The following is an 18,888-nucleotide window of genomic DNA, read 5'->3' on the forward strand; positions in this document are numbered from 1 at the left end:
GGAATAACTTTTTCTCTGTTAATCTGTTAATCATTTGCTCTATAAAATGTGAATAAAGTTATGAAAAATATTCATCACAAGTTCTCAGAGGCTGGCAATACAGCCGGATCTTCGAATAGCTTCTTGTGTTCAGCCCAAAATGATTATATACAGCAGAGAAAAGCAACAAATTCTCACATTTTAGAATCTGGAATAAGCAAAATTGCTATAATTTACTCAAATGATGAATTGATTGTTAAAATATTGTCATTTTCTGTAGGTCTACTATTTGAGTCATTGACTAATCATTTCAGCACTAGAGTCAAATAGTTTAAAAACAAAAATCTAATCAGTTGTAGAGCATTTATACAGTATATCAATCTATATGAACATAATACAGAATTGACATACATTATAATTTCATGTCAAAAAACTGATTTAGCTGAGATTTTAGAATAGTATTACTTAAAGTGTTTCACATACAGTATCTTTAAAAATAATACATACAAATCTGTATCATAGGATCAAAATATCATCATCACCACATTTTACAGTATGTTCCATTGAAAGAGCATGACCGATATTATTGACCTACTGGCCAAAACACAGGTCTCAATGGGAATATCACCAGTTTCTGCATGACTGCGCTGTTATCGCTAGTCTGTGTCTGCTCTGTTGATTTAATTTGCCTTCGTACTCACCATGCAGATTAGGCATTTAAATCTGTCTCCTTTAGACAACTGTTTCTCCAAATCCCGTATCCGAGCTTTAAGTACATCCAAAGTTGTCAGCGTGGAATCCTCTGAGAGCCTGCACACACACACACAGACACACACGAATGGACGGTAACAGGAGAGGAGATGGGAGGGTTCGTGAGTTAGGCAGACACTGGAAAGTCATTTATAAATCGAAGACAGATTAAATTATTCGCTGGCCAACATGGACACTGAGCATGAAATTTAGCAGCAATCACATTGCCTGCATTCGCTGTCTCATTTATCATAGGCAGAGGGTGTGTGTGTGTGTGTGTGTGTGTGTGTGTGTGTGTGTGTGTGTGTGTGTGTGTGTGTGTGTGTGTGTGTGTGTGTGTGTGTGTGTGAGGTGTCAGGGTCCTCACAGAGATAGACAATTGCATAGACGCATGCACAATTACAGGATAGACTATATGTGCAGACATACTGTACAGCGAGGCAGACAGGCTGCAATGCATTAAGTGTGATGAAATGTGTGTACACGCGTGCGTCGCCTGCTATGACCTGGATTGATGATATCATCACATTGATATAGTATTGTGTATCAGGCTGGTGGGTGCAGGGGCAGATAGTCTGAATTGATACGACACAGAGAGCCGGGCCACCAAAATACACTTTACAGTAAGGGATGCTATCACTTCCTCAGCTCTGATTGGCTGATTCAAACCTGATTTTACACCTGGGATTTATTACACCCAACCTACCTTACTCTCACCGGTATGACCCATGATTTTAATTGATTTTGAATTGATTTTTAACTTAGTTTCATTCCTGGAATCCAAACCATCTGAGTTTACAAACATAAAAACTTCTTTATCAAACTTATTACACAAAAAAACAACATCTTTGGTTGTTTTCGTTGTTTCTGTAAATGATAAGTCTAAAAACAATAAGTCACTGAACAATTGTAACTCTTTCAATAAAACTGTAAATTACAACCTGAAGTGTGTTATGACTTACATTGAAAATGTTTTTGAGATTATAAGCAGTGAGAAGAGGATATATCTGGTAAGGATATGTATTGTAAGCTCTGAGTGACAAACTTACATTTCTATCTCAGAGTTTTTGCAGGTTTTAGGGAGAGCAGCTATGCTGCCGTCCACTTTCTCTCCCCTGCTGGTCGATGGACTCCCTGAGTGAACAAACAAATAACAGAAGCATCAACCTCAGATCCTGTTGTTGTACAATTCTTCCATTTTTCCTTATTCAGAGTTTACTTAACTCACCATCATTTGACCATTTGGAAAATTCTAGGCTTACTCTGGAGTCAGGTAACGTACTGCTGCTGCTGACAAACAAAACAAAAAACAAAACACACATTTAAAAACCCCAAAACATAAAAGATTGAAAGAAAAATCTCTCGTAATAAATTATAACCAATAGACTATGATCATGTTCATGTCTTATTGAATATCCACTGTGAATGAGACCCTATCAGGTGGGATACATACTTCACTATTGTCTCTTTGGAGCTTTCTCCTGAGCAGGGGATTACATCTGTCTCTGTGTATCTGAGAAGAAAGGTCAGGAAACAGAACAACACCAGGCTGACAACAAGCAGTGGTGAAAAGTAACTTACTAAAGTACATTTACTCAAGTACTGTACTTAAGTAAATATTTGAGGGACTTGTACTTTACTTTCAGCTACTTTATACTTCTACCCCAATACAATTCAGAGGGAAATATTGTCTTTAGTTACTTTGCATATATATATATATTATTTTGTATTATTATGCGTTATGAGTACTTCTTCCACCACTGACAACAAGTAAGACACTTTATCTTAATTGAAATCTATTGAATCTTAAATATTTTACCTACTTTATTTTAAATCCACCACTCGCTTTGTACTGTATTCTTTTCACTTGATTATAAACTCAAATATACTGCTGTGTTTAAGGATACTGCGCTCTGCCGTACTCCAGAGTATCATCTCCATCCACGTCCAGGTCTGCGTCGCTGTCTCGACACTCCTTCGTAGTCGTGCTCACCAGCACTGCACCTGAGGAGACATTTGTACAAGAACAATTACAACAAGTTTTGATGGTTTAAACAACTGTGGTATGAGATGCTTATAAAAGGACAACATAGAGAGAGAGAGAGAGAGAGAGAGAGAGAGAGATAGAGTGGGCTGTTCTTATTTCTAAGGTCACAAATGATACAATACAATAAGGCATGTGACTTGTTTCTGTCAGTCAGCGTGTGACCAGTCTGCAGGTCAGAGCTTCCTCCACGGGTTAGAAAAAACGTTACTTTAATCTAACCTTCAAGGCATCCTGCTCCGCTGTAATCTGGACTGAAAAGTTCAGTGGTTTTTCAACTGTCACTCAGTCACATTATTCACCCTCCACTGAACAAGATCGCACACATGGGTACCTCGATGGCACACACACACACACACACACACACACACACACACACACACACACACACACACACACACACACACACACACTTATGAGACACACACAGATTCATGCTTACCTTTAAACCCTCCCACTATAGAGGACATCTGCATCCTTCTCCTCTCATTCCACACGTCCTGCAATGGCGCTAAGTCCGCTGAACCCTCCTTTAACACACACACGCACACACACACACACACACACACACACACACACACACACACACACACACACACACGCACACATAAATGCACACATAAACATAAGGTACACAATTTCACTGTCTCGATGAATTTGTCCATATGCCTCCTGTAGCTTCGAGCTACATATCTGCTTCTGTGTTTTCATAGCTGTGAACCAATGCCGGCAGTGTTTTCACATGGATACACAGCGAGCTGACAGTGATCCTGATGCTACGTGAACAAAAGCAGTCAACGGTGTCAGGGGGATTGTACCACCGACATTCTCTCAACCCTACACGTCTTATATATATGTATATATAAATAATCATCTCTGATTACAATAAAAATGTCAAAGAAACAAAGATTTTTATCTGTCTTCTTGGGGGGGGAGTTACACACCTGTCCATCTTCTAGTTTCCTCCTCTTCAGCTTTCCAATCCTGACTGGTAACAGACAGAAGATAGTGATGAGATGGTGATAGATACTTTAAAAGCAGGCCACAGTGACTCAAGTCTCTCCACTGGCTACCCATCAAATACTGTATAGGATTAAGTTTAAGATTCTCATTCTCATTCTCACATACAGATCATTGCACGGTCAGTCACCTGCAGATGTGGCTGACCTACTACAACCCTGTTTATCAGCACACCCCCTAAGGTCCAATATGTCCAATCTCCTGACTGTTTCTCGCACCCGGCTTAGGAGCTTTGTGGACTGTTTTTTTGAGTCCGTAGCACGGAGACTCTGGAAGGGTTTGCCTCCTCCAATACGGTCTGCTGTCTCTGTGGACTCTTTTAAAAATCAGTTGAAGACCTGCTTTTTTAAACAGGCCTTTGGATGACCTCTCTGCTCTTTATTTTTATGTATTACCTTGTGATTTTAATTGTACTTTGTTTTAATATGTATCATATTGTATGTTTTATGTAAAGCACGTTGTGATATATTATTTTATATTTATCTGTGAAAGCACTACATAAATACATTTACTTACTTTTACATACTTACTTTAGTTGGTCCCTTAATGACTCTCAAATTGTATACAAACTGTGTATTGCTCCCACAAAAGGATTAGGGAGGCTAGGCAGTAGTTTGTGTTAGAAGTCCCACGGAGAAAAGTAAGGGACTATATAGGGGGGAGGGTATTGTAATTTTTCTTTTGGCTGAAGGTTGTCTGGTTTTTTTTGCGAGGCCAAGGGAGGCTCTTTTTCCTCATCCAAAATGTATACATTTCTTTTCTTTTTTTGGGGCATTTCTGCCTCTATTGGACAGGAAAGCTGAGATATGAAAATGGAGAGAGAAGGGGAAGACATGCGAGAAAAATGTCAGAGGTCGGATTCAAACTGATGACCTACTGTGTTAAGAAACGAGCCTCTGTATATGTGCGCCTGTTCTACCAACTGAGCTAAACAGCCACCGAAACACATACATTTACAAGTATATATATTTACAGTCTTCCTTTGTGGTGTAGGTAATACTTTTATAATGGCAGAAAAACATAATTCATGCTATGCCACAGTGTGATCTTCATTTTAGAGTATGAGCTCATTTCTTTACTTTTGCCATTTAAGTTTTTATTAATTTTCACATTTTGACAACATACACCAATGAAAGTTTCAGGATCATTATGTCTTGTATTCAAAAGATTTTGCAACAATATCCACATTTCTATTATGAGTAGTGTTAAATAACATCCAGTTCAGATGAACACATTTGGAACATAATGGGGGGTGTTGATGATGCGGTACTTGAGCTCATCTTACAGCAACAACATAGTTTATATGTGGATCAGCCTGTAACACAATCACATAACAAGTCGACAACATTCACACACAGACCCTGAGGGATTTATGTAACCAACGACTGCAATGGATGCAAAATGTTCCTCCCATCCCCATCCTGTCATCCCGCCCTCCTCCCCCTACTCTCTGATATAAAAGTTAACATGGCAGAACACCAACTGCACCTCCTCTCCCACTGTGACCTGACTGACTGCAGATTGCATAAGGGACATTAAGTTTTAGGGCCCTCTAATTCCCGTTGGATGACAGTGGCCCCCCAAGGGGGGGACGGACACACAGAGAGCTGGTGGCTGTGACCCGAGTGCCGCCATCCTAGCGGACATAATGAGGGTTAAAGAGACGGTCATAGATGAGGAAAAGCTCATCAAACAGAGAGAGGAGAGAGAGGGAAAGAGAGAGAGAGAGGTTAATTAATCAACAGAGGAGCCCCTCCTCCTCCCTTCTCCTTTTTCCTTCCTGACATGTATTTAGAAGCTCATTATGCTGTCCTGTTATAAGGCCCAATAAAGGCTAACAGACCTCGACAGCACTGACAGTTTGAAGAGTTAGCTAAGAGCTAGAGAATCTCAGTGTTAATAATAACAGTAGTAAGATGTCTGTAGTGTCAGCCGCAGCTTTAATCTGTAAGTCTACATGTCTGTATCAGTGCAGAGACACTATTATATCACTTTTACAATGGTTGAATGATTGTAAAAAATTTTTATTATTGCTTATTTATTATATTTTTGTTTTATTAATATTTTTGGTACCACTTTCTAATAAGGAACCCTTGATAGAGGGTGTATCAGTTGTAAGTGATGCCTCTAAATCCTTTACTAATCATTTGCTTCATAGATCGGTTTTCAGAGAGACTGGAAGCAAAACTCAACAGCTGCTCATTCTAGTTAAACGTGATGGTGAAGAAAGTGCTTCTCTGTGTGTCTTACCAGCTTGTGTGCAGTCTAGGTGGGCTCCTGCGCTGTGGGGGCGTAATGGGGCAGATTTGACGTAGCACCTGCACCAGCAGAGGTCATCGACTGTTAACATATCAAGAGGTCAAAGTTGAAAGGTTAATAGCTCCTCTGCTCGTGTGGGCGCTAGGCCGGTGTGAGATGGTGTGGGAAAAAGGGTGATATCTGACCGACTGGTGAGGGGTGAGGGGACTGGGGGTTGGACGAAACACATAACTGGTCGCATCAGTGTGAACATAGTAAACTAAAATGTTTAAAAAATTTAAAAAAATCTCTTAACTCCTTACTTTTTTTTATTCAAAGCCATTTAAAACAGCAGACTGGGAAAAGTCTAATGTACTAAGCTTTCTCTTATTGTCAGCAGCAAAGAAACACAACATTTGCATCAGCGTGCATCAACGTACCATTTAGTCTTGTGTGTCTGTTGGCCCGCACACGGAGAAATGTCTGCAACAATCAGAAAGGAGGACATCAGAATCTTTCATATTTTACAAAACATAATATCTTTCATTCACATTTCTACTAGAATAAATAAACAGCAGCACAGTAGATGACAGTAACATATTAAAACACTGGATGTCTTCATTTCTTGTGCTTGACGTGGATAACACTCAACAGCTTTAAAAAGTGTTTTTAGAGCAAGTGCTTAATCAACAGTGAAATTATCTTTGTACGCCTTCCTCTTCAACTTATTACGCTTAATATTTATTTAATTTGATATGTTTTTTTATGTGTGGAATGTTTCTATTCTAAATTGAGGGTGTAATATGTTGTGCAGTTTATAAAGTCCTTCAAAACAAACTTGTTTTTGAGCTTTATAAGTAAAATTGACTTGACTTGCCTCCTGATGAACCTATTACTTTTAAGTGAGTGGTTGAGTGTTAGCACAGTATTTGATCACCCTCAGACTATAAAACTGGTGAGTCACAGGCACCACACCAGGTAAAAAAAACACATATTTAAACACATTTAAATACATTTCAAAACATACTACTGTATTTTAATCCAACCTTACAGTTTAACAAATTCACTGTTGCTTTGGCATTTCTGTATATCTTCAGAAAAAACAGGGTGCATTTATCCATTTTTACTTCTAAATCTGAGCCCCAGCGGAAATGTATACATATGTGCAGTTATGCCACTCTGTGAATCTGATTCTCCTGATAATTTAATACTGGTTTAGTTATTTTTGAACCTCACTTGGTATCGGTCAGAGTGGACATCATCAGATGTTCGAGGGGGCGAGGTGGGAGAACCTCCTTCACGCTTGATATGAAGAGAGAGCGAGAGAGACTGGACAGAAAAAAGAGAAAGAACAGAGAGTCAAAGGAAGGATTACAGCGACTGTGTTCTCTTTTAAACACACGAGGATATCAACTGTTTACCTTCGGCGTCCTTATGAGGTGGTTGTGCTGCACTGGAGTGACACTGCAGAGAAAAGAGGCAAATAATGCAGAAGCTCACATGTTAAACAAGCACACACACAAATCAACTATGTTGGTCCTATGAAATATACAAACATGATATTGTCTTTCAAATATCATCTCATAAATAACCTCTAGTTTTATGTTGTCTAAGTCTGTAGTTAATCTCATTTTACTCTTTCTCACTTTATGCCTATCACACAGATACTGTGTACACACACACACACACACACACACACACACACACACACACACACACACACACACACACACACACACACACACACACACACACACACACAGTTTCCCTGTGGGCCAAGTTCAATTTGAAACCATTACTGTCCACGGAGCGGTCGTTAAGCAGATTTGGAGTGTAATGTCTTTATTGGAGGAATCATTCTTCTGGTTTAAGCAGCAGGTAATGTGTGTGTGTGTGTGTGTGTGTGTGTGTGTGTGTGTGTGTGTGTGTGTAAAACTCTGGTCCTCGTGTGTATGTTTTAAACTGTGAGTGTGCGTAGGGCTCAAAGCAGCCATTGGCAGGACATTATCCACCCATTGTGTGATTGGTCGCCTCAAGGCCGGAGGCTGTGATATGAAATATGTAAGGAACAATGAGGCAGCTTGTAAACACTGCACGCAGGTGACAGAGAAGACAGGAGATACCACCTGGGGAAAATGAAGGTGGGGGTGTGTTAAAATGACCACCTGGGGGTGGGGGGTGTGTTAAAATGACCACCTGGGGAAAAGGTGGGGGGTGTGTTATTATTAATTATCCCCTAAAAGCTGAACAGAAGTAGAAAATCTTGGACGCAAACAGGAGGAAAATGACAAATGGATAAATGGAGGAAGTGAAAAGTTGGAAGAAAATGGTTCGACGTAGATGTGAAGATGTGCTGCCGTGAGGAGATTGCTTAATAAAACCACTTGGTGGCATAATGTTAAATAAAGATGTATTGATTTATAATGTGAATGCTGTGAAATCAGATCATGATACCTGATTTGTATTTGGGCAAGTTTGGTCAACTCCTGCTCCATGTGCTCCTGAAGCTCTCCTGGTCGCAGAATAGACTGGCAGACCGGACACACTGGGGCCTGAGCATCATAGAGACCCTTCACTTTGCCTGCATAAAAAGGAGAGTGAGAGAGTTAAAAGAGGTGTTACAGGAAAAACTGTATAATAATTTGTTCATGTTGGCTATGAAAAGACAGTTTACTATGGAGGACAAACAAAAATATAATTAAAAAAAACATCAGATATGTGCATTAAATTATTACTATATTTTTTTGTATTTTTATTTTAATAGATACCAGTCAGTAACAAAGGTATTAAGCTGGACTTAAACTGGCGATGACAACCATGACACCGCTGCTCAATAAACTCGAACTCATAGTTAGCGTAGGCTTATTGTAGTTGAGAACAGCCTTCACTGTGTGTTTGTGTGTTCAGTAGACCTATCTGTACTATTGACAGAAAGTGGCAGTGAGAGTAAAATAAGGTTACGCACAAACATAAACACACACAGACTGACTGCTATGGCCCCCTGCTGTCAGTGTGTTGACATCATAGGCTGTCAATAGGAACATTACCCAGGAGGGCCACTCGGCCCATTGGGCCCCACTGATGGATTACTGCCATAACCAGCCAGCTGGGAGCCTGAGGAGCTCTACTATATCAAGATTTTACCTAGTAGATGAGGTGATTTACTCCTGAAAGCCATCAATCACACAAAGAGAGATAGTAGGCAAGATGCACCTAATTTCCCCTCTCTGCACAGTCAAGGGAAAACAAATGACAAGGCTGGCAATCACAATTTTATACTTTTTAATACAGAACATTACAAACAGATTAGTATTTTTGACAGTTTCTCAGTTTCCCCTCAATGTGGAGCATAGAGGACTGAACTTCCTTCAGGACCTTATCACCCAAACACTTTTTTCCAGCTCCATTTCAAATGACCAGCGATATGACAAGCATAGACGCACAAAGTGTTGTGCCCTGACATTAGTTGAGCTATGAGACCCCATAATGAGGAACCAAATAGGACAAAATGGCCTCTAAATAAAACATGGAGTGGAAAATAGAAAGCGGAGTCAGGTGTCCTTGGGAGAATGACAGCTTTCTTGGTTTTACCCCCACCCCCCCCTCTGTCTCTCGCGCCTTTTTTGCATCCCCTCGCGGAAGCCTAAATGACTTTTCCCGACACGCATCGAACGTTCCCGGGCTTTCTGCGCTCTGCCGCCCGGAACATGCAGGCATCAGTAAACAATGAAATCTCTGGGCTGAAATTGAATTTATAACCACATTACCTGCACAGATAACGTCTCTGAATGGCGCCGCGATAAGAGCAATGGGATTTGATTTTCAGGTGTTTTATTGGTCCACTTTTTGGATAAGCCCCCCCTTCCCCGACTACAGCATCTCCCCCACCCTTCACCTCTGCTCCACACAAACATCATATTTAATGGTGTGGAAGTGGCTTGCTTGAATGTATGGATGTGTGTATGTGTGTTTCCATGCTTTTGTTGAAGCCTGACTGTGCTTGTACTGTGCTCTCGTAAGTGACAGTTGTTGTGGTTCATGACCACCTCTTTACACGTCTCCATCCCCCTGCTGCCCTCCGCCTCCGCCCACATAAACCCTGTCAGTATCAGTCAGCCTCAGCCCCTCTTTAGCCTGGGGGGTCTCAGACACACAACAGGGGGCTGTAAAACCTGCCTGTGGGGCTTGTTAACTGTTCCCTCACTACGGCAACTGGCTTGGATGGATTGGCCCTCTTTCGCCGGGCTGTGCAGACTTTGACTGGCTCATCTCCTAAAGGATTCACTCTCTCTGTGTCTCTGATTGTTTCCTTTTTCTGTCTTTGTGTCTCGCCAGTTCAGGACCTCCTTTCCTGGATGTCTAGTCTTTGTCCAGCTGCCATTTGCTCTCTTCACTTACTGTTCCCACTTGGGAGGAAGCTTCTTTGGCTATATTCAAGTCTTGTTCCGATGAAACAAAATCAGAAAGGCATAATTTCTTCTTTTATCTCTATTTTGTGGTCACTTTAAAATTGACTAAACTATTTTCATAATCAGTTTACAATTGTGCTTTTATGTACAACTGGAAACCCTAAGAAAGGGATTGTCATGGAATTTTTTTTATTTCCATGACAGAAATCATGAAGGAATCGCACAGATGAGCATACATGATGAGCATGCCTAAATACAATTCCTCATCTCCCCGTGGATTTGAAGACAACACACCCCTGGGGCGAATAACTCATCAGGGCGCTGCGATATCTCTCTGCCCTGTCCTCCCTATCAAGAGCATCATGAGATAGTAAAGTTCATGTTTTGAAACAAAACAAGATATCGCCATCCTTGTCATCCGTATTGTATGATTGATGCTCAAATCCTGTTGTTCTGCATCATGACATGGACTGTGACCGTCCGCGTTCAGTGCTCGCCACTGCAACAGTGAGATCAGAATCCCGCTGACAAATCCTTAAAGCATTGAGTCCCCCTGAGGGTCTGGGTAATGGCCGATGCCAGCGCCCATATGACGGCTGCCAGTTCTGCTGATGCAGACAGAGCGGAGATGCCTAACGTGACCTTTAGTGAATGCCACATCACATCAGGCCTGGATGTCACCCGCTGACATTATGCTGGGGCATGAAAAGGCTGTTCTGCAGGGGAGACATGGTGACGAACGTCCCCCCGGTGACAAACCTGTGGACGTGGTATAATTCTGATTGACGTGAGGAGGATTGCATGGCTTTGAATGGCAGTGGACGTGGAGGATGTGGAGCTTGTTTTGCGTTGGCTAGGTCTGTTTTTCTCTGTGTTCACTGGCGATAAAGTGCTGAGACAACTCACTCCAACTGGCATCATTATCCCAATCATCAAACAATTCTCTAAGCACATCAGAAATCCCTCTATAAAGTCATAACAAGCACAGACTCTATATAACCAGTAGGCATGTAGAGATTGGGGGAGAAAAGTTAACGCTTGGCGGCTAACACTGCAGTGGTGGGTTGTGTAGGCAGGTCCTTGGCACACTTTCAGAGGAGATGGAGGGCTATAAAAGCCATTGGCTCCTGCCACACCTGTACCCCACCCTATCCCTAGGCCTGCTTCCTATTTAAAAGCATCACATGCAGGATATTAGTCAGGGTTTTTTGCCGTCTGTGAGGTAGAACTAACCTCTGAAGCGGAGGGGGGAGAGGGGAAAGTATGCAGGCCGCCGTTTGTTTTTTATTGGGGAAATAATGGCCTATTGAGAGGTTGGGTATTTAATGGGCAACATAATAGGCCCTGTAGTAACACATCTGCTATGAGCAGAGTCATTTCCTCAGCTTTCAAAGGCTGCTGCTCTAGCCTTTGAAACGGCAAGTTTAGTTGCTTTTGACTTACTACTTCTAGATATCTGCTTTTTATTAATTGCAGGATTGCTACACAGGTAATATGCAAAACACAAATGTGCTGCTAGGCTCCATGTTCAATCCTAACCACATTCAACGGCCAATGAAGGCACACTCCCTCTTCTGGCTTGACCTCAAATCCCTCACTGTCCAATCTCATTCCAGCATCCTTCAAAAATATCCCTCCTACTTTGCAATCAATTGTGTTTAATGTATTAAAGACACTCACCACAACCACCGCAACCTTTGGACCTTGCACAAATCAATGCCTCGTTAGACCACTAATGATCATTCATTGACTAATAAGATCTGTATCAACCTCTTGTAGAACATTGATTGGCCTTTGGCCTCTGTAGTGCTGTGCACATTACGTGGACAAAGGAAGACGGCAGCTGTAAGTCCTGGGGAGTCAGATGATGAAAAAGCTCCTGGTGGGAAAGGACAGGAATCCTAAACCCCAAATAGACTCATTCCGAAGCACCTCAGGCCAAAGCCCTTTTCTTCTGCCCTACAGATCAATGGACATAACCTCTCTGAAAACAGGTCAATCACCACACAAACCCCCAATTTCTCTACCTCTCGTTCTTTCGCTCTCTCATCTTCTCCATTAGTCACTACAATTGCTCCATCAGGTGCGGGCGTGACTCAGGATGTATGTGTCCAATCATCTCACTGATGGAGAGCGGACTGGGTAGCTGTGTGACTATGTGTCCCGTTGACCATATTTCCCTTCTCAGGACCTCAGGGCAAAGATCGAACCCTGTCTCCGCTTCGCTCCATCCAATCAATCTAGCCCTCATTGAGATGCATGGCTCAATGATCTTTGATAGTGACTTACAGATTGGAGACAGGGAATGGAAGTCATGGGGGAAAGTTAGGACTGTCCTTGGGTATTTGCGATAATATGAGGCTACTTATAATTCACCTCATATCTGCAGGTCTATTTGAAGAGATTTGTTCTGAAATATATCTGAAAACTTCAAGTCTGATGATTACTGATGGGGAAAGATCTTATGAAGGCCAATTAAGTTCTTTTATTATTTTTTGCAACATTAATGAACACTAGAAGTCCTCACAGGTCCACTTGGTTCTGTAACTGAGACCTAATCCAAGATCTGAGTTGGATGGGGCCCACATTGTATTCAGCCTAACTGGGTCAGGTAGGGTCCCATTTTAATGTTGCCACTACCTGAGTGGATCCAAGCAAACTCACTATCAACAGGGGTGAGATGGTGGGTGTGAACTTTGGAAAAGTTGGGAAAATGGCCGACATGAGGAATAGGAAAATAAGTACAAAAAAGTAAATCTCTTTTGTTTTGCAAATAGTGGACAAAGATGACAAACAAGTTAGCTTCTCTATAATTGGGTCTGTTAAGGTCCTGTTAGGGCATCTTGGATCAGGTCTAATTATTGGTTCTGACTGTCCTTGGGTTTCTTTGGGATCTGGTCTTTTGCTAAAAATTGGTTTGGGATAATTGGGATTTCCTAGGTTTGTTTTGAATCTGGTCCAAAATCATGGACCCATGGAGACCTACCTGTTTCAAGTCCTACTGGGAACCTTTGTTGCATGTCTTTCCCTTTCTCCCTCCTCTCATTTAAACTGTTATCTATCTACTGTCAGTAGTTATGATCCTCCAAAAGCTGAGATGTAATCAAGCTCATACTCTGGGCAGCAAATGCCAAATCCAGACTTTGACATCCGTTTGCTGACTGCTGTCTGTCAAAGTCAACGTAATCCCATTGGATCAAGAAGCCGCTGACAGCGGACAGCGATAGAGATGTTCACCGGTGGCCTGTCACTCAATCTGATGCCATCAACCTGCACTGGCAAGACAGACGGAAATATACAGAGATCCAACTCTGTCACACTGTATCATACTGTCAGCAGGACTCAAACCTCTCTCAACACACTTCAGGCATCAATTGCCATAATCGGTTTAACTAATAAAAGTTTAACTTGAGTTCATTTTTGCCAGGAGGGAGACATTTTTTCTGGTGCACCTCAGCTACATATTCATCCCATTTAATGGATTATACAGTCTGGTTTGGGTTTTTAAAAATCTACCACAATTGGAGTTTGTTAACAAGATTAAACCAAAAAGTATCGATCAAACTGAAAAACACAAGGGTGCTTCTGTTAGCTCCTTAAAAGTTGCCATTTTGCAGTTAATGGCGACGTCAACGCCCTGCTTTTTAGCATTTTTAGCAGCAATGAAACCAATTGGCACAAAAAAGCAAGTTTGTTGGGTCTCAATGAATACTTTCCTCTGGAAGTAAGTAACTCATGAACTCACGTGTAAGCCTGCTGTGAGGTATTTATATTTTATGTACAGGTGTGATTGCTGCAATATATTTTCTTTTCCTTTTTGTATGTGCATGGGAGTTGAAGCAAACTTGCTGATTAAATTATAAACATTAGTCCTGTCATGATCGTTTCAACCACTGTGTGTGTGTGTGTGTGTGTGTGTGTGTGTGTGTGTGTGTGTGTGTGTGTGTGTGTGTGTGTGTGTGTGTGTGTGTGTGTGTGTGTGTGTGTCATTGTCAATTTCCTTTTATTTATATGTTATCTGCTTTGGCAATATAGGCAATGTCTTGTCATGCCAATAAAGCTCTAAAGAGAGAGAGAGCGAGAGAGAGAGAAAGAGAGAGAGAGAGAGAGAGAGAGAGAGAGAGAGAGAGAGAGAGAGAGAGAGAGAGAGACATCAAGAAGCTAATAGACAGATCACAATCCCTCATTAGAGGGTAATTAGATTGGCTCCAAAACTACAGATCACTATTACCCGGCCCACTGATTAATATACATTAATACTCTGTGTGTGTGTGTGTGTGTGTGTGTGTGTGTGTGTGTGTGTGTGTGTGTGTGTGTGTGTGTGTGTATGTCTTTCTCTCTCCCTTATTATTCCATTGTCTCCTCATCACATCTCTATCATTTTCTTTTCTCCTCTCGCTTTTTCTCTCAATTAGTGGTTAACAAGGAGAAAATAAGGGGAACGCTCTGTTGCTTGCACCAAGTACTCAACTTTTCTAAACAGTCTTGGACAAACAGTGTGTCATTGTGTGTTGAACTAACTGAAGAGTTTAATTATACAAGGACTCATCAGTGGTACTACAACAACTATACCGACTATAAAAGTGAGTTCTACTATGTATTTGATGAGTTGTGATCATTTTCTTACAGCAGTATCCAAAACAAAGAGAGCTCTACTCCTGCATGCTGTTTTTGGTGTTTTGTCTACTTCTCCATCATCGAGTGATTTTCTATATTTCCCAAAAATCCTTGAAAATAAAATTCACACCTGAGCTTTTTGCACCAAGTAAGCGACTGCAGTGCCAACTCTGACACATTCAGTTCTGAAGGCACATGCACCAGCGCTCTGTCGCATGCTCTTAAACTCCCTAAACAAACATCATGCTGCAATTTTGGCAAATTCAAAACAACGAATAAGAAACGAACAAGAGAAAAGTGAGTGTTTTTTTTTAGCAAGGCAAAACTGTGGATTTACTGTGTTCTTATTGCTGCTATCAGGTGCAAGAGGCACATTCTGAAAATTCAGATGAGCTTCCCAGATGGTGGTGAGAGGTTTTATGTATTCACATAGTTACAGCATGTAAGAAAAAAGTCTGGACATATCTCATGTCATAAAGACTCCAGATGAGTTTGCTGGGAAAATAAAGGACTAGAAAGAAGGAAATCCTTAAAAGAAAGAGAAAAAATAAAGTTTATTTTTACTACAACACCAAACACCTTCAGCAAAGCATTGAATCACCGAGCATCAACCCTGACTAAAAACACAGCGTGTGCAGAATGGAAAAGTGTTGCTGTTCTGTGATTTTACTTTTTTTGAGATTACCTAAAAGTTTTCTGAATTTTATTATAGCAGTGCTTCTCAGTGTTTTGCCAGAAATCCATAACAATAATAAAAAACGCACCACAACACTAAAAATGCCAGAAAATGCAACATACTACATCATTGGAAGGCTGTCTCATGTGGACGCGCGGACAGTTTTGTTGTCATTACTTAGAATTCCTCACAGGGGCGGCAGAAACTACGCACTATAGCTTTCACATGTTTTGAACTACATTTTCCTTTTCAGCTTGTAATTTGGGGCAGCTGACACACACTGTCCTGCTCTACCAAAGGAAAAACACCCACCTGCCTTCCCCTCACACACCTGTCCCACATACACTTTGTGCAGCGCACATGAGCAGCGGAAGCCTTAGCCATTAGGGACACGCTAATACACTTCAAACAAAATCTAAATTGTTGTGTTCCCCCTGAAGGCAATATTAATAACAAAACAAAATAAAAGCCCCGCATTGGATCTCAATTGCAGTGGTAACAGGCCTCCAGTCAGAACTTTTCAGACACCACCCCACAGCGCCCCTCCCTCTAGCTTCAGCAGCAGGTATCATCAGAGATAAACCATCTGCACCCCCCCCCCTCCACTCCTCCAGATAACATCTGATACTGTCAGAAACAGTGTTGACTGCTGCTGGTACATGAGGACCACAAGCACCTGGTGCTCTGTGATACACCTGTGTTTGGGTTAGTCACACTTCCTAAAGGATGTTATTGTGTCTGCCTGGATGAGCAAACAATTATGGCAGATGAAGATGGTTTTATCTTCAAATAGTGGAAAGGTACAGATGATTAAGCAGCTTATCGTTAGTAACCCACACACAAAGGAAAGGATTAATCGGGCATTTAAAGCACTGAGCTTTGAGGATTACTTCATATTAAAAAGTGAAGACTGAAACTGAAAAGTGAAGAGGAAAATTTGCTTTTATTTAAAAAATAAAAATAAAATAAAAAATAAAAAATAAAATATATATATATATATATATATATATAAAATATTCTTATTATTTTTAGCAGATGTCTTTAATTTTCCTAGAAAAGTTTCAGATTTACAGCATAAGGACCAGGTTACACTATGATTCACATAAAAGTATGAACATTGTATGAAACTATTTCTTGTGGTTGCCAACATTTTCTGTCATTTTCCGCCAACTTTAAGGATGTTACAGTAAAGTTACTGCAAGATCTAATTTGTAAACTCTTTGTCCTATGTAATCCAGAGAGGAGAGCAACCGGCCCTCAGAGAGGACAACAACATGTAACGTAAAATCACATTCAATACAACCAAATCCAACAACACCACAACCTGAGGCTCCCAAAATGAATGAATGGTGATGGCATAAGAACTAACTAATGCCATCAACAAAAAATGTAACATCATGAACTTCACAAGCAAATATTTGTTGCAGGGCTGTTGTGTTGGATTCAATTAGATTGTACAATATTCAAATTATTGTGTCCCCTCCATGTGATGAAATCATTTCAATTGTGCATTACTGTAAAATATTTGCAAGTATGCGGTCTAAATGCTGAAATCTATTGTGCGATTTAAACTGCAAACAAAAGAGAGCAGTAAATAATTTGTTTAGTTGTTTTACTTTGAGGATAAAGGGCACAGCATCCCTGCATGCTGTGTGTGGTATCCCAGCACTAGACTGACTCCACTCTACCTCTTGTTGAGAGAAAGATATATTATGCTTTACAGTAATACAGCACTCTGAGTGGATGGGCGACCCTCCACATCAAAGCAGAAATCACTGTTGCTGATAGTTTTACTGTGTGTGTGTGTGTGTGTGTGTGTGTGTGTGTGTGTGTGTGTGTGTGTGTGTGTGTGTGTGTGTGTGTGTGTGTGAGTGAGTGAGTGAGTGAGTGAGTGAGTGAGTGAGTGGGTAGGTGGATTTGTCAAAGAGCAAGTGTGAAGTGAAACTAAGACTGTGAATATTATGCACACATTGTAATAGTTTATGTGTGAGAAAGAGGAAGGGTGAGAGGGTAGAAATGTGTGTATGTGCTCATGTACATATTGTTTACACACACCGCCTATGTAGCCCCGGTGAGCGCAGCGCAGTGTGAGCCCCCGTCGATACGCCCCTCCGATCTCCCCTGTCAGCAAACACAGGAGAACAAAGAGGCCTGTGGCAGCGCCAGCGGGTATAGATCTTCTCCCCTGTGTTCTCGCTCAGCGGGGTCACACAGGAGCCGCTCACAGTTCAATCTCCTCTACTTGACTGATCAGGAGCTTTGAGCCGCTGCTAATGAGACTGGACCCTCTCCAGTCTGCAGGACCCTGAACCAGCCCACCCAGAGTAAAACTACATCAAGTCCAGGAGTCCACTCTGATACAAGGAGCTATTTCAAACTGTCCAGATAAAACAAATTAAAAGCAATTATTGGTTATAGACATTATCGGTTAAAGCCCCTTATATTCAAAGTTAACTTACACTGTTAGTACAGAGACACTGATTCAATGTGTGTGATATACATTTTATACTAAAATATGTCTCAGATGAAAAAGAGCTTGTAAATACCCCAAAGTATTCATCTTCAATCTTACAACAGTTATACCACCATAAAGAGCAACTATGGCTCACCATGTAGAACTAAAATATTAAAGTGATACAATACAAACAGTTTTTTTTAAGGCATGGAGAAATATCCATATTTTCCAAGGGGGACTTAAGCTGAAGATATTTTGGTGTATATTCAATGACTACAAATTTCTATAAATTAAAAGATAAGTATTGTATGTTTTTTGTGGACTGGAATTGTCTCTGACAACAGCATATTTATACTGTATAATAGGACATTAACATTTCCTTTAAAATCCACATTGTGATAAAAAAAAATCAGAATCATTACACATATACATAAATATTTGTACATGCATATTTAGATTCTTAAAGATCAGCATTATAATCAGTTCAGGTCAACGACTTCAACACAACACCCAGCATAGAATTTTTGTCCTACTAGAGCAGATTTTGAAAATAAATCTGACCAATATAAGACAAAATTATGCTAGTGTAATTTTAGTTTGGAATGCAACACTTCATACAATAAAATAAAAAAAAACAATTTCTATTTTTCCATTTTCTTCTAATAAAGTCTAAAATTTCCCATTGAAAAAACTTTTAAAT

The 18,888-nt window shown here is 40.8% G+C and overlaps 1 protein-coding gene across 1 annotated transcript in view; it reads right to left on the bottom strand.

Annotated features, from left to right (window-relative positions):
• The window catches only part of rnf220b (ring finger protein 220b), a 29,066-nt gene that overhangs the window by 1,136 nt on the left and 9,042 nt on the right, over positions 1 to 18,888 (bottom strand). The window contains exons 3-14 of the mRNA XM_078258143.1: positions 8,486 to 8,612; positions 7,453 to 7,495; positions 7,268 to 7,360; positions 6,472 to 6,514; positions 6,044 to 6,133; positions 3,718 to 3,761; positions 3,216 to 3,303; positions 2,637 to 2,733; positions 2,183 to 2,242; positions 1,958 to 2,019; positions 1,779 to 1,863; positions 681 to 789 (exon numbers count right to left, since the gene is read on the bottom strand). Coding sequence (XP_078114269.1) covers positions 681 to 789; positions 1,779 to 1,863; positions 1,958 to 2,019; positions 2,183 to 2,242; positions 2,637 to 2,733; positions 3,216 to 3,303; positions 3,718 to 3,761; positions 6,044 to 6,133; positions 6,472 to 6,514; positions 7,268 to 7,360; positions 7,453 to 7,495; positions 8,486 to 8,612 — 941 coding nt within the window. The remainder of the gene's footprint in view (positions 1 to 680; positions 790 to 1,778; positions 1,864 to 1,957; positions 2,020 to 2,182; positions 2,243 to 2,636; positions 2,734 to 3,215; positions 3,304 to 3,717; positions 3,762 to 6,043; positions 6,134 to 6,471; positions 6,515 to 7,267; positions 7,361 to 7,452; positions 7,496 to 8,485; positions 8,613 to 18,888) is intronic.

This window comes from Sander vitreus, chromosome 9 (assembly GCF_031162955.1).
Source record: "Sander vitreus isolate 19-12246 chromosome 9, sanVit1, whole genome shotgun sequence".
NCBI lineage: Eukaryota > Metazoa > Chordata > Actinopteri > Perciformes > Percidae > Sander > Sander vitreus.